General features: G+C 33.6%; 1 protein-coding gene across 1 annotated transcript in view; it reads right to left on the bottom strand.

Moving 5' to 3' along the window:
• LOC113505048 (tyrosine-protein kinase-like otk) overlaps window positions 1–24,629 on the bottom strand; it is a 42,913-nt gene that overhangs the window by 14,274 nt on the left and 4,010 nt on the right. Inside the window, exons 2-5 of the mRNA XM_026887555.1 lie at window positions 18,877–18,903; window positions 1,722–1,790; window positions 573–688; window positions 6–156 (exon numbers count right to left, since the gene is read on the bottom strand). Of these exons, the coding sequence (XP_026743356.1) occupies window positions 6–156; window positions 573–688; window positions 1,722–1,790; window positions 18,877–18,903 (363 nt within the window). The remainder of the gene's footprint in view (window positions 1–5; window positions 157–572; window positions 689–1,721; window positions 1,791–18,876; window positions 18,904–24,629) is intronic.

The following is a 24,629-nucleotide window of genomic DNA, read 5'->3' on the forward strand; positions in this document are numbered from 1 at the left end:
CTTACCAACAACATCAAGATTAATCTTGGAAGTGATGGTCTTCTCACCGTCTACCGCCTTGCAGGTGTACTGTCCTGAGTGGCGCCTCTCCGCGTCTGCCACCATGAGGGTGCCGTTTGAGGAGGACACTCCTTCTGGGAGAGGGTCCGCCTCGTTCTGAAAGTCAATAGATATCATGGCAGATTATAAAAATTATGTAAATTAATTAAGAGAAACATAAACAATACTTGATTTAATAGAAATGCTTCAATACTGAAAAAAGCCTGACAGATGAAGGCTTTGACTTTGTATGATTTTATTCATAAAATAATTCAGTACTTATTAAATTACTACTTTAAAATAGGGGAAGCAGCTTAAATGGTAATGTGTTAATCTGAGATCAAAACCAGTTAGAGGTAAAACCTAAATAGAGACAATTATTAAATGTTAAACAGCTACTTTGAAAAGTTAACATGATATGGATAAAGTTAAAGTAAATATATAATTGTTTATCTACTCATAGATTTGTTTATCATTATCATCCCTTTTAAATATAAGTGGTGTTATTTAGTAACAAAAAATAGTAAACTTACCAAAAACCATTGTACAGTAGGTGCAACACCTCCAGCAACCTTGCAGTGTATTTTTCCCGAACTGTTTAATTTCAACTTTTTGCTATACGGCTCGGGTTCAAAGCGAAGCTCGCCATCTGTCGGTGAGTAGAAAAAACTATTGAGTATAGCGCCATCTATGAGTGAGTTTAATAACGATAATTTAAAAGCCATCTGATAGATGGCGCTGCTACTAAATATTTCGGCCCTTGCAAGAAATAAGCAGTTATTTTATTTTTTCGTAAATTAATTGAATACAATAAAGTTTCCTATTCGTATAGTAAAACATACGAAAAAGTTGAATTTACCGTATATGCTTATAGATAAATCAGACAATGTGTGATCCTGACCTTTTTAAAGGACAAGACCAAGGTCAGTGTTTGTCTTTAGGGCGTCCCTTACAAAATTCCTTATAATTAGTTCTAGAAACCGAGTCTCGTAATAACAGACACGCTCACTAACCTTTGCTGTTGTTAAGGGTCATTTAATTTTGAATAAGTATAACATAGTTTCATAAACTGAGAAGAAATGTGTTAGGTATTAGGTTTAAAATTACTAAATAATTAGTAGCTTTAGAGCCTCGAAGTTTACCTACTCGAAACTAATAGTCGCAGCTGAATATGGAGCTTTTTTGCCAATTGTTCTAATTGTGAATGAAATTTTGAAACCAGTAGTCATTATTCTAATATTTTTACAAAACTTTTTTATTACCAATGGCCTAGCCCAGCCTAGATGTATTAAGAAATGGACTAACTCGAAAAGATTTTTCCTTATCATAGGCTACAGTTACAAAACAAACTTTTAAGGTGATAATGCTCTTTCTAATAAAGGACAGTATACAGTCTGGCTGTACGAAATTAATACCAGTTTGTTATTTCAAGTTCAAATCAATTCAAAACCTCAAGAACTGTTGGATTGATTTGACATTACTTATTTTGTTTTAGAAAGGCAATAGTGCCTATTAATTTGATTTAAGAGGTTGAACTACTTTAATAAAAATAAGCACTCTTTACGGCCTAGACTGTCGTCTCTTTTCCACAACTGTGCTAGTTTCACTTGTGGTGGCGAGCAGCTAGGATTTGAATTTTGGTAATATGGGAGGTATCGGTAGGTATTATTGTAAAATCTTACCGGCAATAGCTCGATGTCGTCTGCTGCTCTTGTGATAATGAACTCTGTGAGCTGAGTGGTGGGCCACATCTGGAACAAAATAATAATATTTAAAAAAAATCTTATTTTGAAGGATTTTTTCTTGCACTAGCTGTTGCCCCCGACTTCGTCCGCGTGGTTAGAAGATATTAGTTAGGAATTTTTTAACGGAAGCCCTCGAAAATGAATATTTTTCCCCATGTTTACCACGTTTTAAGATTGTATCTTCGCTCCTATTAGTTGCAACGTGATGTTATATAGCCTGAAACCTTCATCGATGAATGAAAATGTCTATTGAACACAAAAAGAATTTTTCAATTTGAACCAGTAGTTCCTGAGATTAGCGCGATCAAACAAACAAACAAACTCTTCAGCTTTATATATTATAAGTAAAATAAGTATATATATATATGAAAGGAACCTAGAGCTCAGTTAGTATGCCACGGTCCCTTGATAACCTAAATTAATCAGAAATTTTACTTCATGAGGCGTCCTCTCATTATCTTCTTCATCGAGAAAACATACTCGTAATCAACAAATTTCCAAGTTGCACCACATTTCTTTATCCATCCATACTTAAACCTGTTCCCGGTACCGCGTTACAAACATAAACAGTGAACGCCGCGGCCGGCGCGACATCAAACGCAGATATATTTACTTAACAAAGAAACAACAAAACATAGATCTCGACAACTAATTGTCTTTTAAGGAAAGACAAACATGAGAGTTCGTATTTTTAGATGGTGACAATTGAGACCTGATTTTGGACATCTTGGGTGGTCATGGTCGCCATTGCTCCTATTGTTTGATATGGGGGGAGGGGGGGGGGAGAAAGACTGTTGACTCTGTTGAGTGAACTTGTTTAAGTGAATTATTCGAAAATAATTGACTCACAACAAAAAGTGACGTTCTGTATATTTGTTACACTCTTACGGCTAAACGGACGATTTTGATAAAACTTGCTTTGAGGTCTCATAAGAAGTCAAATATTTTCTGGATTTTACTCCGAAATTTATTGCGGAATCAAAGATATCCGGGCGAAAATTACTAAAAGTTAAGATAATTATCAAAAATTCTAAGCCCATTATAGAATCCATCTTGCAACCCTGTCCATCCCTCCTAAGAAACCTGAGGTTACCCATACATATATTAACACATTAACTAAATAAAATAACGGACAGATCCACAGCGGTGGCCGTCAGAACAAACGGTTTCACACTGGCCGGCGCACGCGCAGCCTGTAAACAAACAGCGGCAGATCAAACGAGATGCGTACGCATTTACATTTGTAGGGTGACCATGTTGTTGTAGGCGTAATTATTGTAGGGATATTGAATATCGAGATGGATGAAAATATAAAAATATGTAGGTACAGTTTATTCTTTTCCCAAATTATGAAAATGTTGTTCTCATCAAGTATCTATATCTTTATTGTCACAATGTGTGGTACAGTTTTAGGTATAATTAATATGCATTTCCAGAACCTTTAACACTGTGTCATTAAAATTTTATGAAATCAATGTATTAAATCTGTCTTTTATCCACTTAATGAATCACAAACAGGACTATCCTTTTAAACAGAAACTCACAGACACCCTACACCATCTAAATATAAAATGTAAACGCAACTGTTGGTCATCACTCGACAATGAACCCGCCGGGTTCAACCGATCAGTTATCGCTTAACCATTATTGCCAGCAATCGGTACTAGTGGTACTTTTAGTGCCACCGGAACTGCCGAAAGTATTATAAATGATTCTTAGTGAGTGAGGTGTGGCTCCTGCTTCCAATACACCTTGTATGCGTAACGGAAGACTGTCTGCCTTGGGGGAGTTGTGTTCCACCACTTTGTGAGTGGGGTAAAGGAAGAGGAGTCAAGGTCCTGGTTGTATGCTAAACACCATTGACGACCTCCGTGGTCGAGTGGCGTACGCACCGGTTTCAAGGTGTCGCTAGCTCTGAGGTCCCGGGTTCGATCCCCGGTCGGGTCAATGTAAAAATTCACATTTCTACATTGTCTCGGGTCTGGGTGTTTGTGGTACCTTCGTTGTATCTGAATTCCATAACACAAGTGCTTTAGCAACTTACTTTGGGTTCAGAACAATGTATGTGATGTTGTCCGCATTTATTATTATTTATTACCTAAGAAATCTAACTTCAGTAAGATTTTGAAAGGGGATTCAAGGAAATTGAGAGATTCCTTTGTAAATGAGAGTCTGAAAATTCGTAAAAATTGTATTTAGTGATAAGCATTGTAGTATTTGTCGAGGCAAATATTACAAATAATTTTGAATCGTATCGACGTGGGCAAAAAGTTTACAGTCATTTGAAGGTAAACAAAGACAGCATCTAGCAACTAGCTAGATCTCAGTCACTTGCTTGAGGTTTAAACTGAATCACGTCTCAGGTTCCTTGGCAGTTTTTGGCTGATAAAGTGATCTGTGTAGTCCGATATTTCAATTCAATTAATAAGAAAAACATCTCCCGCGCTAAGAAATTTAATCAGACGGGATTTCACAAACATTTAAGTCAAATGCAAAAAAACATCCACACTCAGGAAAAGCATTCCTGGTTTCGACGCGGGGATCGAACCCACGTCACAACAATCAGTATCAACTATCAGTTTAAGTAATTCAAGATAAGTACTTACTTTGAATGCAAATCCTTTTAGGTTATATGTATTTTTAAACTCAAGTACTTCAATCTCTTCCAACAGTAAGGACAATGAAGTTGGCAACGTTTTAAACTAACAAGGTCACTAAAATGCGAGTTTATTGAAGTTGCAAGGTCCAAGGACTGCCAAATATAACGTTTAAATTATGAATACACAATTTCCAAGATATTTTGTGTGAGTATTAATAATTCAGCAAACATAAATATGGAAACTTGAAGATTGGATGATTTGATGATTCATGCCGGCACTCATTAAGGCAATGGTTATTTTTATTGCTCAGTACCTAATTACATTAACCCTTGTCAAAATGTAATCTGCTGACCAAATTGCTGGGATGTTTGAAAGGACACAAATATTCACCGAAAAACTTGAGCTATTACGTTAAAAAACTATGCGAGAACCTTACTGTCGACAAATACTTAAAAAAATACATTTAAATTTTAAACCATCACTAAAATTAAAAACGTACAAAAACAATTTCTTAAAATGTTCGTCCAAAAACATTCCGGCCAAGCGTTGCAGAATCAGATCTTAAATGGAAGACATTTGAAATTGCAAGATGGCGGCGTACGCCGTTATTTTTTATTTCCTACCGTCTTACTGCCAGTGTTAAGTGTCTTAACGTACCCTAGGTACTACCTATTTCCTAGTTTTAGATTGGAGCTTAATTAAAGTAATTTTGTTAATGTAATTTTGGATAGTGTTTAATTAAACATAGTTATCTGTGTCTTATAATTCTCACAAATGGAACGGATTTGAGCGCCATTTTGGTAAATTAACAGTACATTTCTATCTCAAGCCGAATTTTAATTAATGCTGCTTTTGACGTCAGGAAGACGTATTTTTCTGTTAATGCAACAAGAGTCCTATCTATTGTACTTTTTTTGTAATTGGCTAATCCCACTTTGGGCAGAGCGGAAGAGAGTATCAGTCATTTACAGAATAAAAAGTAAAAACTTAACCATGCATCTTCCTTTGCCTTTGGTGTACCCGAGCTGCGCTACCCCTTTCGGACAATCTGCTGGCCCGGCAGATATTTGCCCTAATGTGCTCCACAGACCTAGCTGACATCTCTACTTTTACGAAGTATGAAAGAACAAATTTAATTAAGAAGGCCGAAAGAACCACATAGTTTCCGACCAGATTGCTTTAAATCTTTCCAAGTAAGTATATTATACATATATACGTAAGATATTCTTTTGCAACCAACTCAAAAAAGGTGGAGGTTCTCAATTCATCCGCAGTTTTATTTCTAATTACACAACTCAAATGTAACTATAGTTACTGCCAAGACCATACTATCTTTTTTCGTTTACTCTGATACCAGAGGTCATTAAAAAACTTCAAAGACATCCCGATATCTATGTCCATTTAGACGTAACCTTCGGGTTTCAAACGCGATAAGAGCCTGTACTATGAAGTCTTTAAGCAGGGCCCCAATTCTGCTATTTACAATGGCCGATGAATGAATGAAAATTGGCTTAAAATGACACTTTTCGTATTGTCTTAAGCATTTTTCCAACACAATAATTGGAAATTTTGTATGGGACGTTAATACAATGAATTTTCAATTATTGTGTTAGCATAATGCTTAAGAGAATAGGAATAATTTCAAATTTAATTCAATTGTCATTCATTCATCGGTCATTGCAAATAGCAGAATCGGGGCCCAGAACTGTTGTCATTGAGTGAGCGAGAACTCAAACGAATAATCCCTATTATATTATTATCATCATGACTGGGTATAAAAAGAAAAAATCTCATTAGTCCCTCAGTTAGATAATTGAAAAGTATGAAACATGTGTTTTTTTCCTTTTTCAGAAAAACTAGAATTGACAAAGATTAACTGCTTTAAAGTTTAGGAGAGGGGGCTTGTGACGTAACGATAGAGTAAAATTTATACTCAATCGTGACGTCACGCGTAAGTTTCATTCACTGTAATTTGGTCAATTTATGTTTGCGGGACAAATAAAAAAATACGTATCCATTATTATACAAAAAACTACAAGACGGACACTGCAAAAAAAATTGTCATCATTCCTATTGTAGCGTGCCATCTCACTTCCACTATGGCGACAATTCTGCTTCAATATCGCTTAGTACAGGTAAATAACGATTAGGTTTGATTAGATATTCGAGTCCTAAGCAAACTAAGAGGTGTAAATATTTACTTATCTTTGGATAGAAGCGACATATTTAATCTTTTAGTAGTTTATTTATGACGGGAAATAGTGTCTGTACCTTTTAGAATCATATGGATCACGCTCAAGGCGCTTCTGTAAATATACATATTAATTGGTATTAAAATGTAAATAAGTATAACAATTATTAAATGATGTAACGGTTTACTCACGCGTATTTATCGGGGTAGCCCGACTAGTTTCGGACCCAACCGGAGTCCTTAATCATGAGCAGACGCGGCGGGATCGCGAGTCGAACGAAGTCATTTAATAATGAATCAGTCTCACGATAGTTATTATAAAAGTATAACAATTATTGCTTATCTAAAGTATTATGTCACAAATTATATCAAGCGGTCTAAGCAAATTCACATCTAGTAGACAAAATTATCTTCCATATTTGAATTAATTATATATTTTATTAACGTTTAAAATTGTATGTATTTAATAAGTAAGCTTCATTTAAATTCAATAAATACATTTAATAAATTAATTTCCACTTGAAAAACAGCTACCGAAAATTCAAATAAAATCGAACACAGCGCCCCTCGCGGCGCGGCTTGCAACAAAATAATGGCGGCGTTGCCATGGCAACGGCTCGTAAAATTTTATTGCTCGCGCCCCCGCCCGGTCTCGCGCAGTAACGGTTACTTTGCAAAAGCCATCCTAGATTACAGATCATTTTATTTCAACCTGCATTTGTCCCTAGCGACGTTTATACTAGATTTTATTTGAGATTTTGTGAGGGGATGACTTTGATATTGTTGGATTTTTGCGTTGCGATCTTTGGATGTTAAAGCAGATAGTTCAAACCGTCAGATGACATGAAAATCTGATACAGAGAAGGCACAAGCATTGATCATCACACTAGCTTACTAGCACGTTAGGGAAAACAATCCTAAAATACTCGACAAGTGTCTATTTTCATGAAAATTACTATATTTATACTATTATTGATATTTCTTCTTTCATAAATCATGATACATTTGTTTCCTTAGACGGAATACAATTCAACACGACACAACATCCTCGCGCTCAGATGGAGTTTGTAGCACTTTTTCTTGTCCACGACTAGAGCACTTAGAAAGCAGTGAAGGGTGGTAGAATGTGGGTACTGTCTAATTGTCTCAACATTAAAAAACTGCGACTTTGAATTCTAATTTGTATAAAGTAATGTCAAATACGAGTAAAGACGATGAATTTTCTATTATTCTGGTTAATATTTCAATCTTGCTTAAAGGGCAAGTTACCACGTGACATTGCTGTTATTATTTTTAATTTACGTATTTTTTTTAATCAGGTTCAGATAATCAATTTTAGTACTTGAAAAATACAACGCGAACGTCACGAACGCGACAATAAAAACTTCAATTACTCAAATAGGAGCAACTTAATTAGACAGTGGCACTTTGTTAAATAATTAAACCCAACTCCCCCCCTTTGCCATAAACAACCCCTAGAAGTCGTAAAATAACACAAGTTTATGGTTTTTGGACCCCTAGTACGCAACATTTTACGCTGAACCGTACTCGAAGTAGGGTTGTGAAACGATTTATCGATAATCGTAAATTTAAGTGGATAATCGAATCGGATTTTCAGTTGTAATCGAGAACTTTGATATTTCGATTTTATGGAATATTTGCACGATTTGAAAGGTTTAGATGATATCGGATTAACCTTACTAATTAAATAAACGTGTATCGGTATAAATGTCGTATTTATTTTGTGAGTAAGATATAGGGTCGACATTTTAATCAATGGTCCCATATTTTCTCTAACTGTCGACTTGAAGATAAGGAGTTTGTTTACAAAACAATTATCTAATTAATACCTGTTTATTAGTCATGGCTTTGGTAGAACTACTTTATTATCGACGTCAATTTTAATTTAAGAACACTGTTCAGATTTCTGAATTTTCTAGAATTAGATAAAAGTGTTACAATATTAAAATGCATTACCGATTTCTTTAAATTAAATTTTTAAATAACCTAAGTATTTTAGATAGGAATCTGAGATTAGGTATACCTCTGATTAAATTAGGTCCGAATAACTAACGAGTTTCAAAAAATGTTACAATTTAATTAAGATTTTGATTACTTAAGTTCTTTAAAAGTATTCAAGTTGAAAGTAAATCCTAAAAGTATAAAGTTTAAATTAAATAAATACTTAAACGAATACCATTAGTTTCTTCAGAGGTTTCTTAAGAGATCTATGGCGACTGTTCTTAAAACAAAGCACCTCTTAAATTCTCAACTCTATTTAGTTAAATACTTAATTAACTTATACTTTTAACACTGGCTGTCCCTCTTTTCGTAGTTTATAGGATTCTAGAGTACAATGTTAATAGTAGTAAACTTAATTGCTGTAATCCTCACAAATTGCTAAAAGACGGGACACCATTTTGATTTCATGTTTATTTTTTATCAACAATAACTTACAACTACTGAGGCAAACACAAATGTTATAATGGTTATTTGCTCCCATACAAAATCAAAATCAGAACAAACAAAATCGATTAATCGAGTCTGAAGTCCAGAAAAAAAATAAGCCAAAAAAAAAGCATACAGACTAATTGAGGACCTCCTCCATTTTGAAATTGTTTGATAATTACACTACCTTTTTTTTAATCTTTAATTATATTTAAGGGGTTTGTATCCACACGGATAGGTCAACCCCATTGTACGTAATAACACTACCTTATGATCTGACATATGTATGTAGGCGCGTTTTTTACAGCTGTTACAACCAATAGTTTATTAGTTTATGATAGGTTTCCGTTGATCAGACTCTCATTTGTCAAACTGATTAACGATTCAAATCTGAACTGTATTAAAAACAAAACAAGAAGTTTCAAATGCAAATAATTTTACTCAAATACTTTCAGTAGGTAACCCTTAACCGAAACTTTTACGGTTTTTAAAAGCTACAGCCCTACACACTCATTAACATTAATCGTAAAAAGCTTAATGGCGAAACCGAAACGAAAAGTTCGTTTAAAGCTCACGTGACTAAGTTTTTTTTAATTTCAACGCTATGCCATGTGGAAGCAGTATTCGGGGTTTTAAAAACCACTAGTAATTTATGTTAGTATAGTAAATGTAGTGTAAACCTGTTAATGTACATAAGCAATAAGTACAGCAGTTTATGTTCGCTAGACATGGTTTTTGAATGAGCACATAAATTGAGAACTTTAGTTTTTTTGTTACTGTAACCATGTTGTGATTAAGGCATAACATTTTTTACCAGTTGAAGGTAGACTACATCTTTAATTTTTTATTAATTCTCGATTTGCAAGGGATAGACATTTTCTTTATGCGAGCTTGAGCTGTAAATTTGAAATAATTCCTACTTATATTATAAATGCGAAAGTAACTCTGTCTGTCTGTCTGTTACGCTTTCTCGTCTAAACCACTGAAATTTGGTACAGAGATAGAGCTGACCCTGAGAAAGAACATAGGATAGTTTTTATCCCGGACTTTTGCAGAGTTATCTTGGAAACGCGATATAACCGACTTCGACGCGGGCGAAGCCGCGGGCGAAAGGCTAGTTGAATAATAAAAAAAAAAAAACTCACTGCTAAGAAAAGTATCATACCTATACATATATTGTATATAGAATATTTTGAGACTCACACCATTTATTGCAGACTAAAAACTCATATCAAAAATCAATGAATAATTTACTTTTCAAGTCATCCTGTCGTGATCTTTACAGATATAATACGTATCGTATACAAGTACAGCACAATAAAAACAAAACATTCCTACCATTACGCAGCCATTTTTCCTTATTTCCCGCCAAATTCGATTCGGCGGTCAAACCGAACACGTATTCTTCTACCACTATTCACGTACCAAATGGCACAAGGCACACGTATACAGCATACAGCCAATGCCCCGCGCTCAAATATAACAGGTCGGGATGGTATTCTCGTCACGTAGACAATATCGTCTCGTCTGTCATACGGACGATACGGACGACAACCGCCTTACTGATCCGCTAATTAATTTTAGTTATAGTTGTGTACAATGAATGTCTATGTGAGAATTGTCGTTAAATATTGTTTTGAAAATCGAAGTGAATACATCGTTTTCATGTTTCGATTTTGTAGTCAAGTAAAGAGGTTTAAAATGAAACTGAGTAGGTAGCTACTTCAGTGCTGTTACGACGTTTAAAAGTGCTTAGTCTAAAAATAAATGATTTTGAATTCAAATAGAAAATATTACTCAAACAAATCCAAAAAGAAAATAATATCGCCGTCAAGTAAACAAGCTTTGGTTCGCTTTAGTTTCATTTGAACGAGACTATTTAGCTATAAGTCTTTTAAGGCATTATTTCAACGAATCCAACAAACTAAAAAGCAACACGCAAAGCCCACCACTTTCAAAGCCGATACTTAAAACTCTTAAATTCACCAGCGTGTAAGCAAGATAGCGCTCTACATTGAACATACTGTCGTCTCCCTTCAACAGCACAAGCGTGTCTTCATAATACAGGGACAGATCACTGAAACGTCTTTATAAAAACAGTAAACTTTGAAAAGGCCTCCTTGAGACTCGCTCGCAATATTATACGGCTAATTAATTTTTATAGAAAGCTGTATAACCTTTACTTACATTTGTAACATAGTAAGGAGGTTTTAATTATATTTTATTAGGTACATTATGCGTAAAATGTAACGTTTCTTAGTTTTTATTTGAAAATGGAAAAGCAATTTACTTGTACGGGTTTTGAAATACTTATGTTTTGCTCCAGCGTTCTCAAAAAAGACATGTAAAAGTGATGAAATATCCTATGTGCAGAATAAATTATTTCATGACATTTTAAACGACCTTTACTAACTCATTTAATTCTGAAGTCGCGTTGGGTTTCACAAAAAAAAAATATATGCACAAAGACACTCAGACTAAGACCAAGCATTTGTGGATAACAAATGCCTATCCTAGGCAGGTATCGAACTCGCGACACGTCGCGCAAAGTATGTTTGGCGTGATGACTTATACCACTCGGCTATCCGTGCACTCACAGTTCTGAATAATATGTTGTGGATTGTAACTTGCTACTGCAATATGAGTCTAGGTGTCTTTGCATGTGACTTGAATGTTTGTGAAACCCCCGCGACACAAGAACAAAATAGGTAAGTGTTGGAAAAGTTTCAAGCTAGCTTTGATGAATTAGTAATTATGGTGGTGAAAACTAGTATCATTTCAATGTAGTAAAGCCCAATTAAAGATCTAAAATGTTTAGTTACCACTTCATATTTAATTTTAATTGACGTTTCAATACTCCGCCAACATTTACTTTCAGACTTAAATATGATGGTCTAATAGATATCCCTCTAATTCGTTTAGTACATATAATTGAAACGAATACATTCCTACAGCTTGAAAACTGTAGTAAAACCTTAACATTCATAAATCAAATAATAAAAATTAAAGAACAAAAACTAGAAAGACAACCACCTTCACAAGAAAGACTTACAGTTGCGGAAACGGGACAGCGCATTACACGGCGTATATCGGCATCTCCTTTCTCTAACAGACTTATTTTAAAACTTTTTAAGTCGTTATGGTAGATCCCAAAAGCATTATAACTTACCTTAATAAGATTTTCCACTAAAATTGGTAGCTTGCCAAAAATCCCTAAACGAAGACGTATACGAAATAATACACGAACAGACACATTAAAATGAATCACAAAGGAGTGCATTCAACCAAACTTTTGGTACTAAATATTTGATTATTCAATTAGTCTGGTGGGTAAGTAAACAGTAGTGAATTGGCTTTCAGAACTGGCAGGATTCACTCATTTGGTGGTGTGTTTACTCGAATTTCGTTGTATGGTTCGATTTGAGGTTATGTTTTACGGCGGAAACCTTTCACGACAGCGTTCATGGATTTAATACTTAATTTTTCAGAAGTATGGAACCATTTATTTCCTAAATGTACCTCGAGTTTCGATTTTTGACGCCAAAGAATTACCTACTCTCACAAATTAATGTTTTTTTGGTTGTCTAAATATCACGGTTCAGCGATACAGCCTGGTAGCAGAAGGATAGACGGCAGAACCATAGTAATCGGGTTCCGATTTCACACCTTGGATGCGGATTAAAAACTGAAATTGTTATTCTACCTTTCTCCATGTGAAGCTAAACTTTTACTCTGGTGAGGAATGAATACTTGTTTTTTTCTTCACTATAGCTTTCACATCACGAAGACTCAAATTAGGGTATCAAGTAGCATTCTGAAGGTTTTGCCCTTTACCTTTCCCTAAGTGAAAAAAAAAACAGCCGAAAATAGCCTCAAAACGAATCTACCCGAAATTAAAGACAAGAACTCAAGTCAAAAGCACAAAATAACTCAGAAAGACAAAGCATGGTATTGCAAACTCGATATTTTTTTCCGAGACGGGATAGTATTGTATTCGAATCACGTTTGCGACCCAAATACAGGGCGCAGACGCCTTCCCACCTTCCCTGATCACAACGTTAGAAACGTCTGTGTTAAGGATATTTGGAAAAGATCAACATCACAAAAATATCATCGCTCTAGGCTCTACTGATTAGTCTAAAAAAAATATATTATATTGTAATAGCTGTTGCTGCCGCCCGTTGCAAATCGAAAATGATCCCAAGGGGTCATAAAATCAGTATGAAGACTATCCTATGTGTTAATCCTGGTAATAAACTATGAATGTACGAAGATGAACTATCTGTGTACCAAGTTTCGTCTACCAAGAAATTTATAGGCAACGGAAACAAAACTATTCGGCTCTTGAACCTACAATTTTGATTACGTATTAACTTTGATCCCCTTTTGTTTATATTATTTATTGGTCTACGTATTTATCAAATAAGTGAGCATAGATAACGTACATTTAATAACTTAACATAACTTGTTAATAATATTAAACAAAATATACTTATCATATAACATATTCAAATTAAGAACGTTCTTAAAATCCATTTTTATTTTTTATTGTTTTAACTAAGACTCGATAATGGCACTGGTACAAAACAAAACGCAAAGGCAAAAAAAGAATTGTCAAAAAAGGCGGCAATAAAAATAAAAACTGGGTTATCTGCGTTCGGTATTATATTTCTGGGCACACATTATGTAAATATCTCTCGGGAGTCGCATAATAGAGTTTTGATCACAATTCCTTCGGCCCCGCGTGGCTCGCAACCTAATCATATTCTGTTTGTTTATATTATCCTAGTTATGTCACTTAATTTCTTTTTTATTTTGGCAACAGATTATTCACTGTACGGACAATTGACATCAAATATCATTATACGTCCTAAGGTTATTGTTACTCATTGTGTTTTTGGGTAATTGTCAGAATAAAATTATTATTTATATTTCATTGTGAACTTTGAATAGTTGTCGTTGCTTTAATAGCTAACTTTATGAACAGCTACAGAGTTCTGCTACTCTATGGTCATAGTTTGTCAAACAAAATGATCGACTCACATATTCACATCACAACCTTTTGCAGCAGCTTGTATGCGAACTAGATAACTTGCAAAATCTATTGAATACTCAGGCAACAACGAAGAACAAAAACCTACAGAGTACACGCCAAAAATAACATAGAAACGCAAACACAGCTTTTTCGCACAAAAACTATGAAAAAGAGCGAGACGGGAAAACAAACAAGCCTCGCGAAATCCAAGCTGAACAATTCAGGCGAGTTAGCCAAATAAAAAAAATATCTAATCCCCTAACGATTCACCATCGAAACAAAAAAGAGGTCGCATAGCAGACTTATCAATTATTCGACGCCAGGAATTTTTACGAATGGCAACACAATGGTCCATCAATCCTTTGGTCGACAAAAAACTAGCAACACTAACATTCCGGTTGAACAAAGGGCGCGGAAAAAGTGCGCCAATACTATGTCCCCATTGCGAATATGTTTTTTGGCGAAATCGCGAATTAAAAAATATTTCTCTTAGAATATTTGTCAAGTGAGAATGGAAATTTTTTAGAACTCTCTAATTAGGTACAAGATGAAAGCAATTATAATGCATTATTTATCTTTGCATTTGTTTTAGTATCTAAATCAATAAATGTGATGATCGCATCACTTCAGCTTTCGCTGACCGCCATTACAAATACGACTAAACATTTATTGGTGTTTTCCAATAATCCCACGCAACAGAGTTCCCGCAGATCACTAAAACAACATCCAAATCCAAAATACATTTGTAAAGTCGCGGTAAATAGAAACATGAATAAATTCACGACGTAGGCCGAGTACGCAAAAGAAATGAGTAATGGCGGCGCAAAAAAAAATAACATTATACAGCCTGAAGAACTCAGTCACACGTTAAGAATGCGTACGAACGTAAAACTATGAATAAATTAATTTCTTTCGCAAGAAAAACATGGAAATGTATCTTTTATGTTGGTATTTTTGTTTGTTTCCTATTTATTTACCGATGTTTCGTATATCTACGTTTTTTAACGGGAATTCATTTTGGTTCGAATTCAAAAATTTAAACTTGGAATGTCATAAATGGACGTTACTTCCAAAAGTATTTTTAATAGCTAAATGTTATAGCTTATATTATAATAGGTTGTGTTAAGAATGGAGCTTATATTTAGGCCGTTTTATCTTGGTATAAAATAGGTTATAAGGGCAGAATTCGAAAAGCCTTTGCTTTAGCCTGGAACCAAAAAAAAACAGCGTACAAAATCTTAATGTCAGAAAAGACTGAATTTAAATTACAGGAACAAACCATAAATAATGTCTAAACGCCTTAATAGAACACAGTCACCATATTACATATTATTACACCCATGTAAGAAACTCGACAACTGGTGACAATATTACCATTAACAACGTTGTAAACCTGACAAAGAACTCAAAACGGCTTGTAACAATCAACAGTTAGTATTGTTACGAAGACGTTGACCCCAGGGTACTGAGAAGGGACCTCTTTGTACATTTAAGCCACAAGATTCATTAGAAACAAGGAAAAGGTTATGTCAATGAAAGAACTGTCATTATGACATTGACATTTCAATTTTAATTGTGTTTGAAAACAGACTTCTATTATCATTACATTTAAATGCGCGGGATTAACAATCGATAATATTTTCTTGAATCTAATTTGAAAATAACCTTATTCTTATAGTCTCAGATAATTTTTATGTGTTTTTTATTAACTGATATTTTATTATGTTCGAAAAAACGCGGGTTAAATCGCGTTGGCCTAGTCTTCTTATGGTTTGGAGGTGAAGTTTGACATGATAAAGTCTGTTTTTATTCAACAGATTTTACTCATTCTTTAACTATACACGTAATTCACGTAAATCACGTAACTCACGAAAGTCACGTTATTTGTAAACGTCATAGGTTATATAATACTCGTATGTATGAACCCGATTTTTTCCTCTCAACGAATAGTAAAATATTTTCTCAGTTCTTCTTTATATGAAAGGTCAACACCATCATACATTTTAACACAACCTTTTCATAACGAAACGTTTTTCATACCAACATAACCATACCTACACAAAAATATTTAAGTATTGAGTCCCCAATCAAAAAGTTCTCAATCATTAAGATTCTGGTACATATCTATTGTGCCAGTAGAGGGGAGACACAAAAGAATGCTTCTACATTCATGGCTGAGGCGACGAAGCGAGCACTAGACTAGTCGATGATGATGACGAAGGGTTGTGAATATGTCGATACTTTTTTATCGATGTGGATTGAGAAAATTGTTTTTTGCTATTCTTCGGTTTTTTCTTGGTGATAACTGGTTATTATGGAGATAGAAAACTTAATCGAGTTTGCCTTTGTTAAATTAAATACTTGCATTACTTAACCTGAAAAATATATGTTTATGGTACTGTAAATTTTAGGGGTTTAGGACAGCGCATTGAAAATATTAAGCTAATTAATTTAGTTTAAATACGTAGTAATTAAAATAATAAAGCCCATGATAACAGTCATTTAAATTGTTTAGTGTCTCATCTCACTCATAAGTGTCGAGTTTTATGTTTAATAATTAAGTTTAGAGTTTCATAATACAGAGTAACATTAAGTAGCTACTGTTGGCGTTGCAAAAAGTTTTAAACGGCAAGGCTTATAACTTTTCAGAAATAGTACTAACAATTCACAAGTTCGGTTGAAAGAACTTTTAAAGTAAAAAGACCATTACACCGACTGAGTAAAAAGAGGCTATTTTTAACCTTGTGCTTATTGCTCTTTGTTAATGTAACACTAAAAATTCAAATTCAAATTTCAATTTCGATATGCAGTGTCCCATCCCTAGTTTCGAAATAGACATGCCACTTGATGACTCCTTCGCTACCCAGCATTGAAACAACACTATAGAACTGCGATCTACATGGAAAATATTTTCTAAAAACACCTGAATTGAAAGTGTTTGCATGCTCTTATACAAGTAGTTATTTAGCTGAGGGATCACGTTTTTAATCATGTAAGTATATCATTTTTAACACGCTTTTTATTTGTCATAATATTCACTAATTTAAAGGTAGTTCTTAACTAATATAACATTATATTTTTTTGAAAATTCGGCAAGAGTTTCGCTAACATTCAAGTCACATGCACAAAGACACCCAGACTCAGGACATGAAGCATTCGTGGATCACACAAATGTTTGTCCTATGCGGTAATCGAACCTGCGACACGTAAGCAACTAATAATATTAAGTGAAGTTGAAGTTTTGCCATTATTTTATAAAGAAATATGTTAATAAGTTTGTTCCCCAAGTAAAATTAAAAAAAAAGATAATATGAAAGGACGAATACGGAAAGTAAATTCAGTAGTAATATATACTTATTAATACATATTTTTATTGATACTAAATAAGTTTAAGTAGTCATTTTTCAGTTCGTTTTTTTTTATAAATTTGATTTCACCTAAAAACATATTTACGAAACTCTATGGTCAAACAAAAATGTAAAGTACAACCTTACTGTTGTACTGATTTTAATAAAGAGGATTTATAAGTACCTACTGTATGGCGATTTAAACTCTCTTAAGCGGGGAACAGTTAAGTTATTAATTTCGGCCGAATAAGTTCGATCCTTCATTAAAAGTGAAAAAAAAAGTTTAAGAACGTTCATACACGTCCCGTCCCGCCATAATTAAATTCTGATCAAATCCCCTCCAAGTCTATAATAGGAGAAATGCTGTAATGTATAATTCAATAAATCGATTAATATAACATAAAGCTTGCTATAAAATTATAAAGCAATCGAAACGATCACTAAAGCTTGCCATAAGCAATTTTGAATATTTATAACGCGTCCCATTCAATGGCTGTATAAAAAATGACAAAGGCTAACTTTCGCGGCACAGGCCAAACAATGATTTCCGTTGCCCGTTGACAATATGGCGAATCTTTTCACTGGTATCCGTTGTTCGTGATTGTTAAAAGGTTTTCTCTGCAGGTGCAATTTTCATATGAAAATACTATTTATTGAAGATCATCCAACTGTTCGTTTTGGCCTTCATTGTTGTCGGTTGAGGTTTTGTTTAATTAGAAACTTGTTTTGGCTTTCTGATGAAGCTAACAATAAATTAATGTCCAACGGTCTTGAGTCTTGCCTAAGTAGGTACCTAAGTCCGTTAGAAAGTTTGTTTACACCTTAGTTTCAAGCTTTGGGTTAAATATGTAGTTAAAGTTAACTAGCGGTGTTCACGGTATAGGTTCCACGAAGTCGGATAAAAGTGCCCTAAGCCTATCCGATATAAATTGGTGCAGCCGTTTTGGTGTGAAGAATTAACAAATATACACATACATATACTCTAATTCTTACAAATTTGTATTATTAGTGTTAAGCTAATACCGATGCCCCTCCGTTTTCCCTTTCGTACGATCCTTCGAATCCCAACCATTGAGACCCTTTGCCCTGATCTGACTTTCAAGGACATTTTTAAAGTCCGACCTTCTTCGATAAATTCATAATGTTTCAGTCCTTCAGCTGTTAAGGTCGGTGGAAAGGTCGCCGCCGGTCGTCGCTTCGAACCCAGGACGGTACGTACTAACCCCGATAGTGTATTGTGACGTCATAGTTCAGCAAACAATCGAAGGAAAGTTGGAGTTTATTTTTAGTAACTCTTGGATACTAAAATGGAAATTTAAAACGTTTTTAATTTAGAATTTGTTCGCTTACTCTAGAAAATCTAGAATTGGAATCAGATCGAGTTACATGGGAGAATGAAAATTTTGCGAATGCTGTATTTATTGATTGAAAAGCTACTGTTTTTTATGAACTATATTTTCTTTACTCTTACCTTCCGATCCAAAAATGTGTTCGAAACCTGTAACAAATTATTTCTTAATTAGAACAATTTATCTTCATACAATCGCAGCACCAATCATTTAGGGGCTGAATACGACTACAAGACTGCAAACATTATATTGACAGCCTCTGAGCTGCTTTTTTTTTTAAGTAAATGTAGTGGATACATGCACAGACCTTATATATGTACACCACTAGATAAATGACATTCGTGAAAAACGTTATGAAGAGGTCAAACTTCAACTTTATTGTGACGAGGTCAGAGTAACAATTTGTCTAACCTTTATAAGGTTATATCTTCTTAAGCTTATATTCAGCCTGGGAAATCTTTTTTCATACTTCATTTTGTTTCTTTTATATTTTTTAAGCCCATTACAGATTAGAACAAAGTTATAATTTCATTGTGGAATCTTTAATTTTTTATTAAGTAAATTCTAACTTTCCTGGATTCGTTCTTACCGAACTGGTCACTCGCGGCTCATGACAGGGACAAATGGAAGAAGGGAGGCCTTTGCCCAGCAGTGGAACATTCCAGGCTAGTAATAATAATAAATAAATTCTAATTTATTTTATGGAGGTTTTTTGTCCTTGTCATTATAAAAAAGGTTGTAAATTTCTGTTAAAGAATTTTATTTCTTTATAGTGATTTAAAAAATGTATTTTGTATTTTTTTAAGTTACAAACACACACACTGCACAAATAACCAAACTTATTCCTTTGAAAACTTCGAAATAACTTGCAACATTACATTATTTTTAAACTGGTCACACTCAAGTAAGTATGTAACGCAATTAAAACGCTGAGTCCACGCTAACGAATCGCAGAGTCGTCGAGTACCGCGTGAACTCATGTGTTACTGAATTATTTTAAGCCTGGTAAAATTTATTTTTCATGTAAATATTTTGCATGAAATATAAAATGTGGAATCATACATATTTAATAGTGAACATACATTGTTACTGTGAAATTATTGGGCAAATTGGAATATCACTTCTATAGTTTTCTCAGCTGTGATTAGTTTATTGATTTTAGAGAAACACCATACATGGTAATCGGTTTAACCATTTAGGATAATGGTATAACAACAGGTTTGCTAGTAAATAAATAATTTGAATGGTATATTATTATTATTATTTTTAATAAATAAATAGACAAAGCTTGAAAACTATAATTACAAGCTGTTATGTAAAACTAGCAAGAAGAACAACAACCTATTATCTAATATTGATAACCTAGTACCATACCTAGTATCAAAATCCACCGAGTATCCAACACTAGCTAGTATTCACTCATACAGAATACTACATCTACAAATACTATTACGTAACGACGTATATCTATCTGTTCCTGACTACATAGGGGAGGATACTCATTGAAGTCGGGAGTCGCGAACCGGAACAAGTTATAGAAGCGATGGCTGAGGGGTCCAGAATTAATACTAGCGAGACGGATGCAAGGATAGGAATCATATTTTTTAGGAATTTAACGCTGTATGATCGAGTCTATTAGTGATCTAGGGAGGTTGAATGTTTAATGACTGCGTTGTTTTTTTTTTTTATAAATATTTATTGATTTATTAAGTAGTTATAAAGTCATGTAACTTATTACAAAGACGTCATAATGGTAATTGGATTAGGTCAGGAAGAGGACAAGTCTTCCATGGTTTTCCATGCGTTTGTTTTTGCTTAAAAATTAATAACCTTTAATTGTAATTTAATAGAATCTGTATCAATTTCGTGTGGTTTTTGCAGTCCACGCTATTAGCACTGGAATTATTAAATAATTATATGTTAACGTAAAACTTTCCACTACATAACCAACCTCCAACTTACAACCTCTGTAGAAAAAATATTTTTATCTGTGGATGGATCTATATTACTTATAGATGTTATATAAATGATGGCATGTTAATAACATTCGCTCTAAACATTTCCACCATATTTTTAAAACAAAGTTTTCAGATTTCCACGCCACCTAACGTAAAATAAAATTTAAAAATATTCATACTGAACAGAATAAAAAAAAAACTTCAACGGTGGCGCACCATTACACGTTTTGAAAACTTACGATGTATCAAATCGTTCGTCGCACTCAAATATGGACTTTAAACCTTAAAGGATAAAGTCGGATTTGTATTAGCAAGTATCGGATTTTCCTATGGGTTTATTCGCGGTTCAAATGATAAGCTGAGTGAGTATTTTGTATTTCGAATTGCTTTTATTCGATTTTACTTTTGAATTTTGCATTGCTTTATTCGATTTTTCTATTGAATAGGAACGGTGAGATTCGTTATTGGTTTATTTATAAAATGAATTGATCATATTCTTTTATGAATTCCATTTATAACGTACTCTAGTAGAGGTTTCTAGGCAGAATATTCGCCTGTAAAAACCTCGCCTGTGAAGCGTTCTTATAACGATAGAAGGGCAGGCATAGATAGACATAGCGAAAGTTTGAAAAAGAAAAAATTAAATTGCCAAATTGCATAACTTATTTGTGCGGATGCATTGTTATACGAATAATTTAAACATTTTGCTGAAGCAATGTTTATAGATTTAGAATAAAACTTCTAAACAAAAGTGTCAATATGACATCTAATCGTAATTTCATGACAAAATAACTAAGAAAATTTTCAATATTGAGGGCAAAAGGGCTTAAACTGTATGAATGGATATTATTGATTTTTTCCTCTCTGCGAACGAAGAAAAGAAAGCTAAAAAGCAAAGAGTAGTCAATACGTAAATAGGATCACCAGCTGTTCAGTAATTAAATCTTAGCACAACCACAAATGACCAAAGAGTTATAGACAAAGAGGATTTTATAGGTGTGGTCAGCTGTTCAAAGCATAAGAAAATAATTACGATTTTTATGGAGGGTTTTGAGTAAAGTGGTCATAAACCCCAAGTTATAGGTCCAGCATACCAGATTGCAGGGTATAAAATTGGTAGAACGATAAGGTGGATATTTTTTTTTAAATTGGTGATACATTTTCAACATTTCTAAATACTAGAATAAACGCAGGAACGTCAATCATATCGTCATCCTATAGATACAGTTTACAAATTAAGAATGAAAATCTTGATCAATGTTCAACAAAACAAAAGTTCACTTTATCAGTTTCAAATTTGGAATACACCAAGAAATACGGTAGCGTAACATATTTAGAAAGTCAATTTTATCTTCATCTAGCGTCGGAAGAGTTATATTTAGTAGTTCTAGTTAGAGTGGATTTTTTTCGTCTTCAATCAAATTATTGAAACATTGGCAATATTTCCTAGAAGAGCTTCTACCTTTTATCAATTTAAAACACTCAACTAGTTACGAGATAATATATAATCTGACAATCTAATATAATTTATTATCTCTACAAACTCTTGCTTATTGCACTCGCAACTAAATTCACCTAGATAAAACTATGTTTAAAACTTCAAAACAACACTGTATTTCAATGTACTCTCGAAAACAAGATAAAATAAAAACTTAGTTTCAAACTACAGTACAGCCAACTTCGCAAAAACTTACAACTTGGACCACAGACAAACTAGAGTGGGGAGAGACAAAACTCGTAAATATGTCGGGTTTATAGTAGCGCGCCCCTACCAAGGGTTAGCACGGGTAGGGTGGCAGCCCTGAGTTTTATTTTTTTCTACCAGGGTTTGTTAGCAATGATTTCTTGATTGCTAAGTATTAGCGTGTAGTCTTGAATGGGTAATTTGCGTTGATACTCTTTTTTGTATTGTTCTTAATTTGATGCTGGTTGGCTAGTTCGTTTAGCTCATTAGTTAACATTAGGTACTAAGTGTGACTGAAATTTAATAGAAATAGTGAATTTTATGGACGAGTTCGTTTTAATAATAGCTAGCTAGAAAGAAGATTGCAAAGTTTGTTCTCATACGGTTCTAGGCGGTGACTTCACATGTTTTAAATATTTTTTTTCGCTTAACATAAATAATTAACTATGTCCCGTTGATATATCTAATATATGAAAATTGGTTTCGTTTACATCAATGTTAGTATATTAAAAATTTAAGCCGAATATCTGATATTGATTCAGGTATTCTTCTTCTAGTATTAAAAGTACTTTTACATTTTATTTACTTTCTACGATTCTTTAAGGAACACAATAATGACCAGCATAATTTGCTCGACATTTTTAATTGTTTGAAAAGATTTGGGACCGTCAGACTAGTTTTAGAAACAACCTCTCGGGTTGCTTCCAAAACGTTAAAATCGTTATCTTAAAAACATATTTAAACAGTAAAGTTTATTTCAAAAACCGAATACAAAAAAAAGACAATAGTTCAAAAGCACAAAAATGTCTTCGTTGCCAATATTTCTGCGTATTAACGTCGTAAAAACAGGTTTATATAAAAACAGAAAAAAAAGTAAAATAAAACGGTTTGTGAAGCCGCAAAACTGGTTCACTTTGATTATCCATTCAGGCCTACCTAGGTAGTTATATGGGAGCAATTACGATTGCATCTCAATAAGCTCAGGCATTTCGTATTTAAAGCAATTAAACGCTGTATTTATTTACTATTAAAATGTACAGTTCACTATAAAACTTAAAGGTTATCAATTTATCTACTTATAGATCGGTATCTATCTATTATTATGAATATAGTATATATTATACTAGTCTATATACGTCCTACTGCTGGAAACAGGCCTTTTTCCGCTTAGGGAATGGCTTTGAGTATTACACCACATTACCAAGCTAGCTCCCTGCGGATTGGTGATTTCAGATTCTATTAATTGGAATCCAGGTTTCCTCACGACGTTTTCTTTCGCCGTTTATCAATGTTGTCTTAGATTAATTTAATTGAAATTTAATTGATTGTGCGCTCGTATTGATTGAACTTGCATCTCGTATATACAAATCCATGCATAGAACCGCATTGCCACCACAATCCATCCGTCAATGTGACACAGTTTTAAAAAAAATGATTTACAAAGCATACCTAACCTCTAAAATTCCAGCATCAATTTTACCTCCATTTTTGAGTTCGAATTTCGTACGAAACTTGAAATAAATATGTCTTTAGGGACCAAGAGCGTTACAGGCCGTAACAGACTGTAAAATTGTGTCTACACGAAAAGGAATATGATAAAAATATTATACCTAAGACGTAGCAGGTGTTCACAAACTTAGTAGACGTCATTTGTAACAAAGGTAACCTTTAAAGTTATATTTTTTAGTCTAGTGAAGCGGTGAAATCCATAAATTTATTGTAATCTCTAGATTCATTTACCTTATACAATATTTGTATGTTTTTTATATGTTTCTATTTACGATATTTTGTGCGAAAATGGTAGAAAACCTACATATGTAAAAAAAAAAAACGAAAAACGTTCAATAGTTTAGCTAGACTATTCTTGGCTACTTAGGTATAGTCGTCTGTTGGGCTTTCGAGTTTTTAATAAATTATGTACTTACTCTACTTACAATTTATATTAATAGAAGCTAATGAGATAAAAATTACTAAAGTAAATGAAGCCTATAAAAATATCAAATATTTTATCAAAATTCTGTTTAATATAAAAAACCAACCTAAATAACAAATAGCCTTATTTAGAGAAATGTAATAATAACATAATTAGTTGGGGAAACAAAGGCTGCGTGTTATAAATCATTTCTCTATGGTGATAGCTTAAATTGGTTTTGTCTCCCACTGTGTGCCAATAGACAATAAAATACAGTAGACCAATGTAATTGGCCATTTTATTCGGCAAATGTTTTGAGAA

This window comes from Trichoplusia ni, chromosome 24 (genome assembly GCF_003590095.1).
Source record: "Trichoplusia ni isolate ovarian cell line Hi5 chromosome 24, tn1, whole genome shotgun sequence".
NCBI classification, from domain to species: Eukaryota; Metazoa; Arthropoda; class Insecta; order Lepidoptera; family Noctuidae; genus Trichoplusia; species Trichoplusia ni.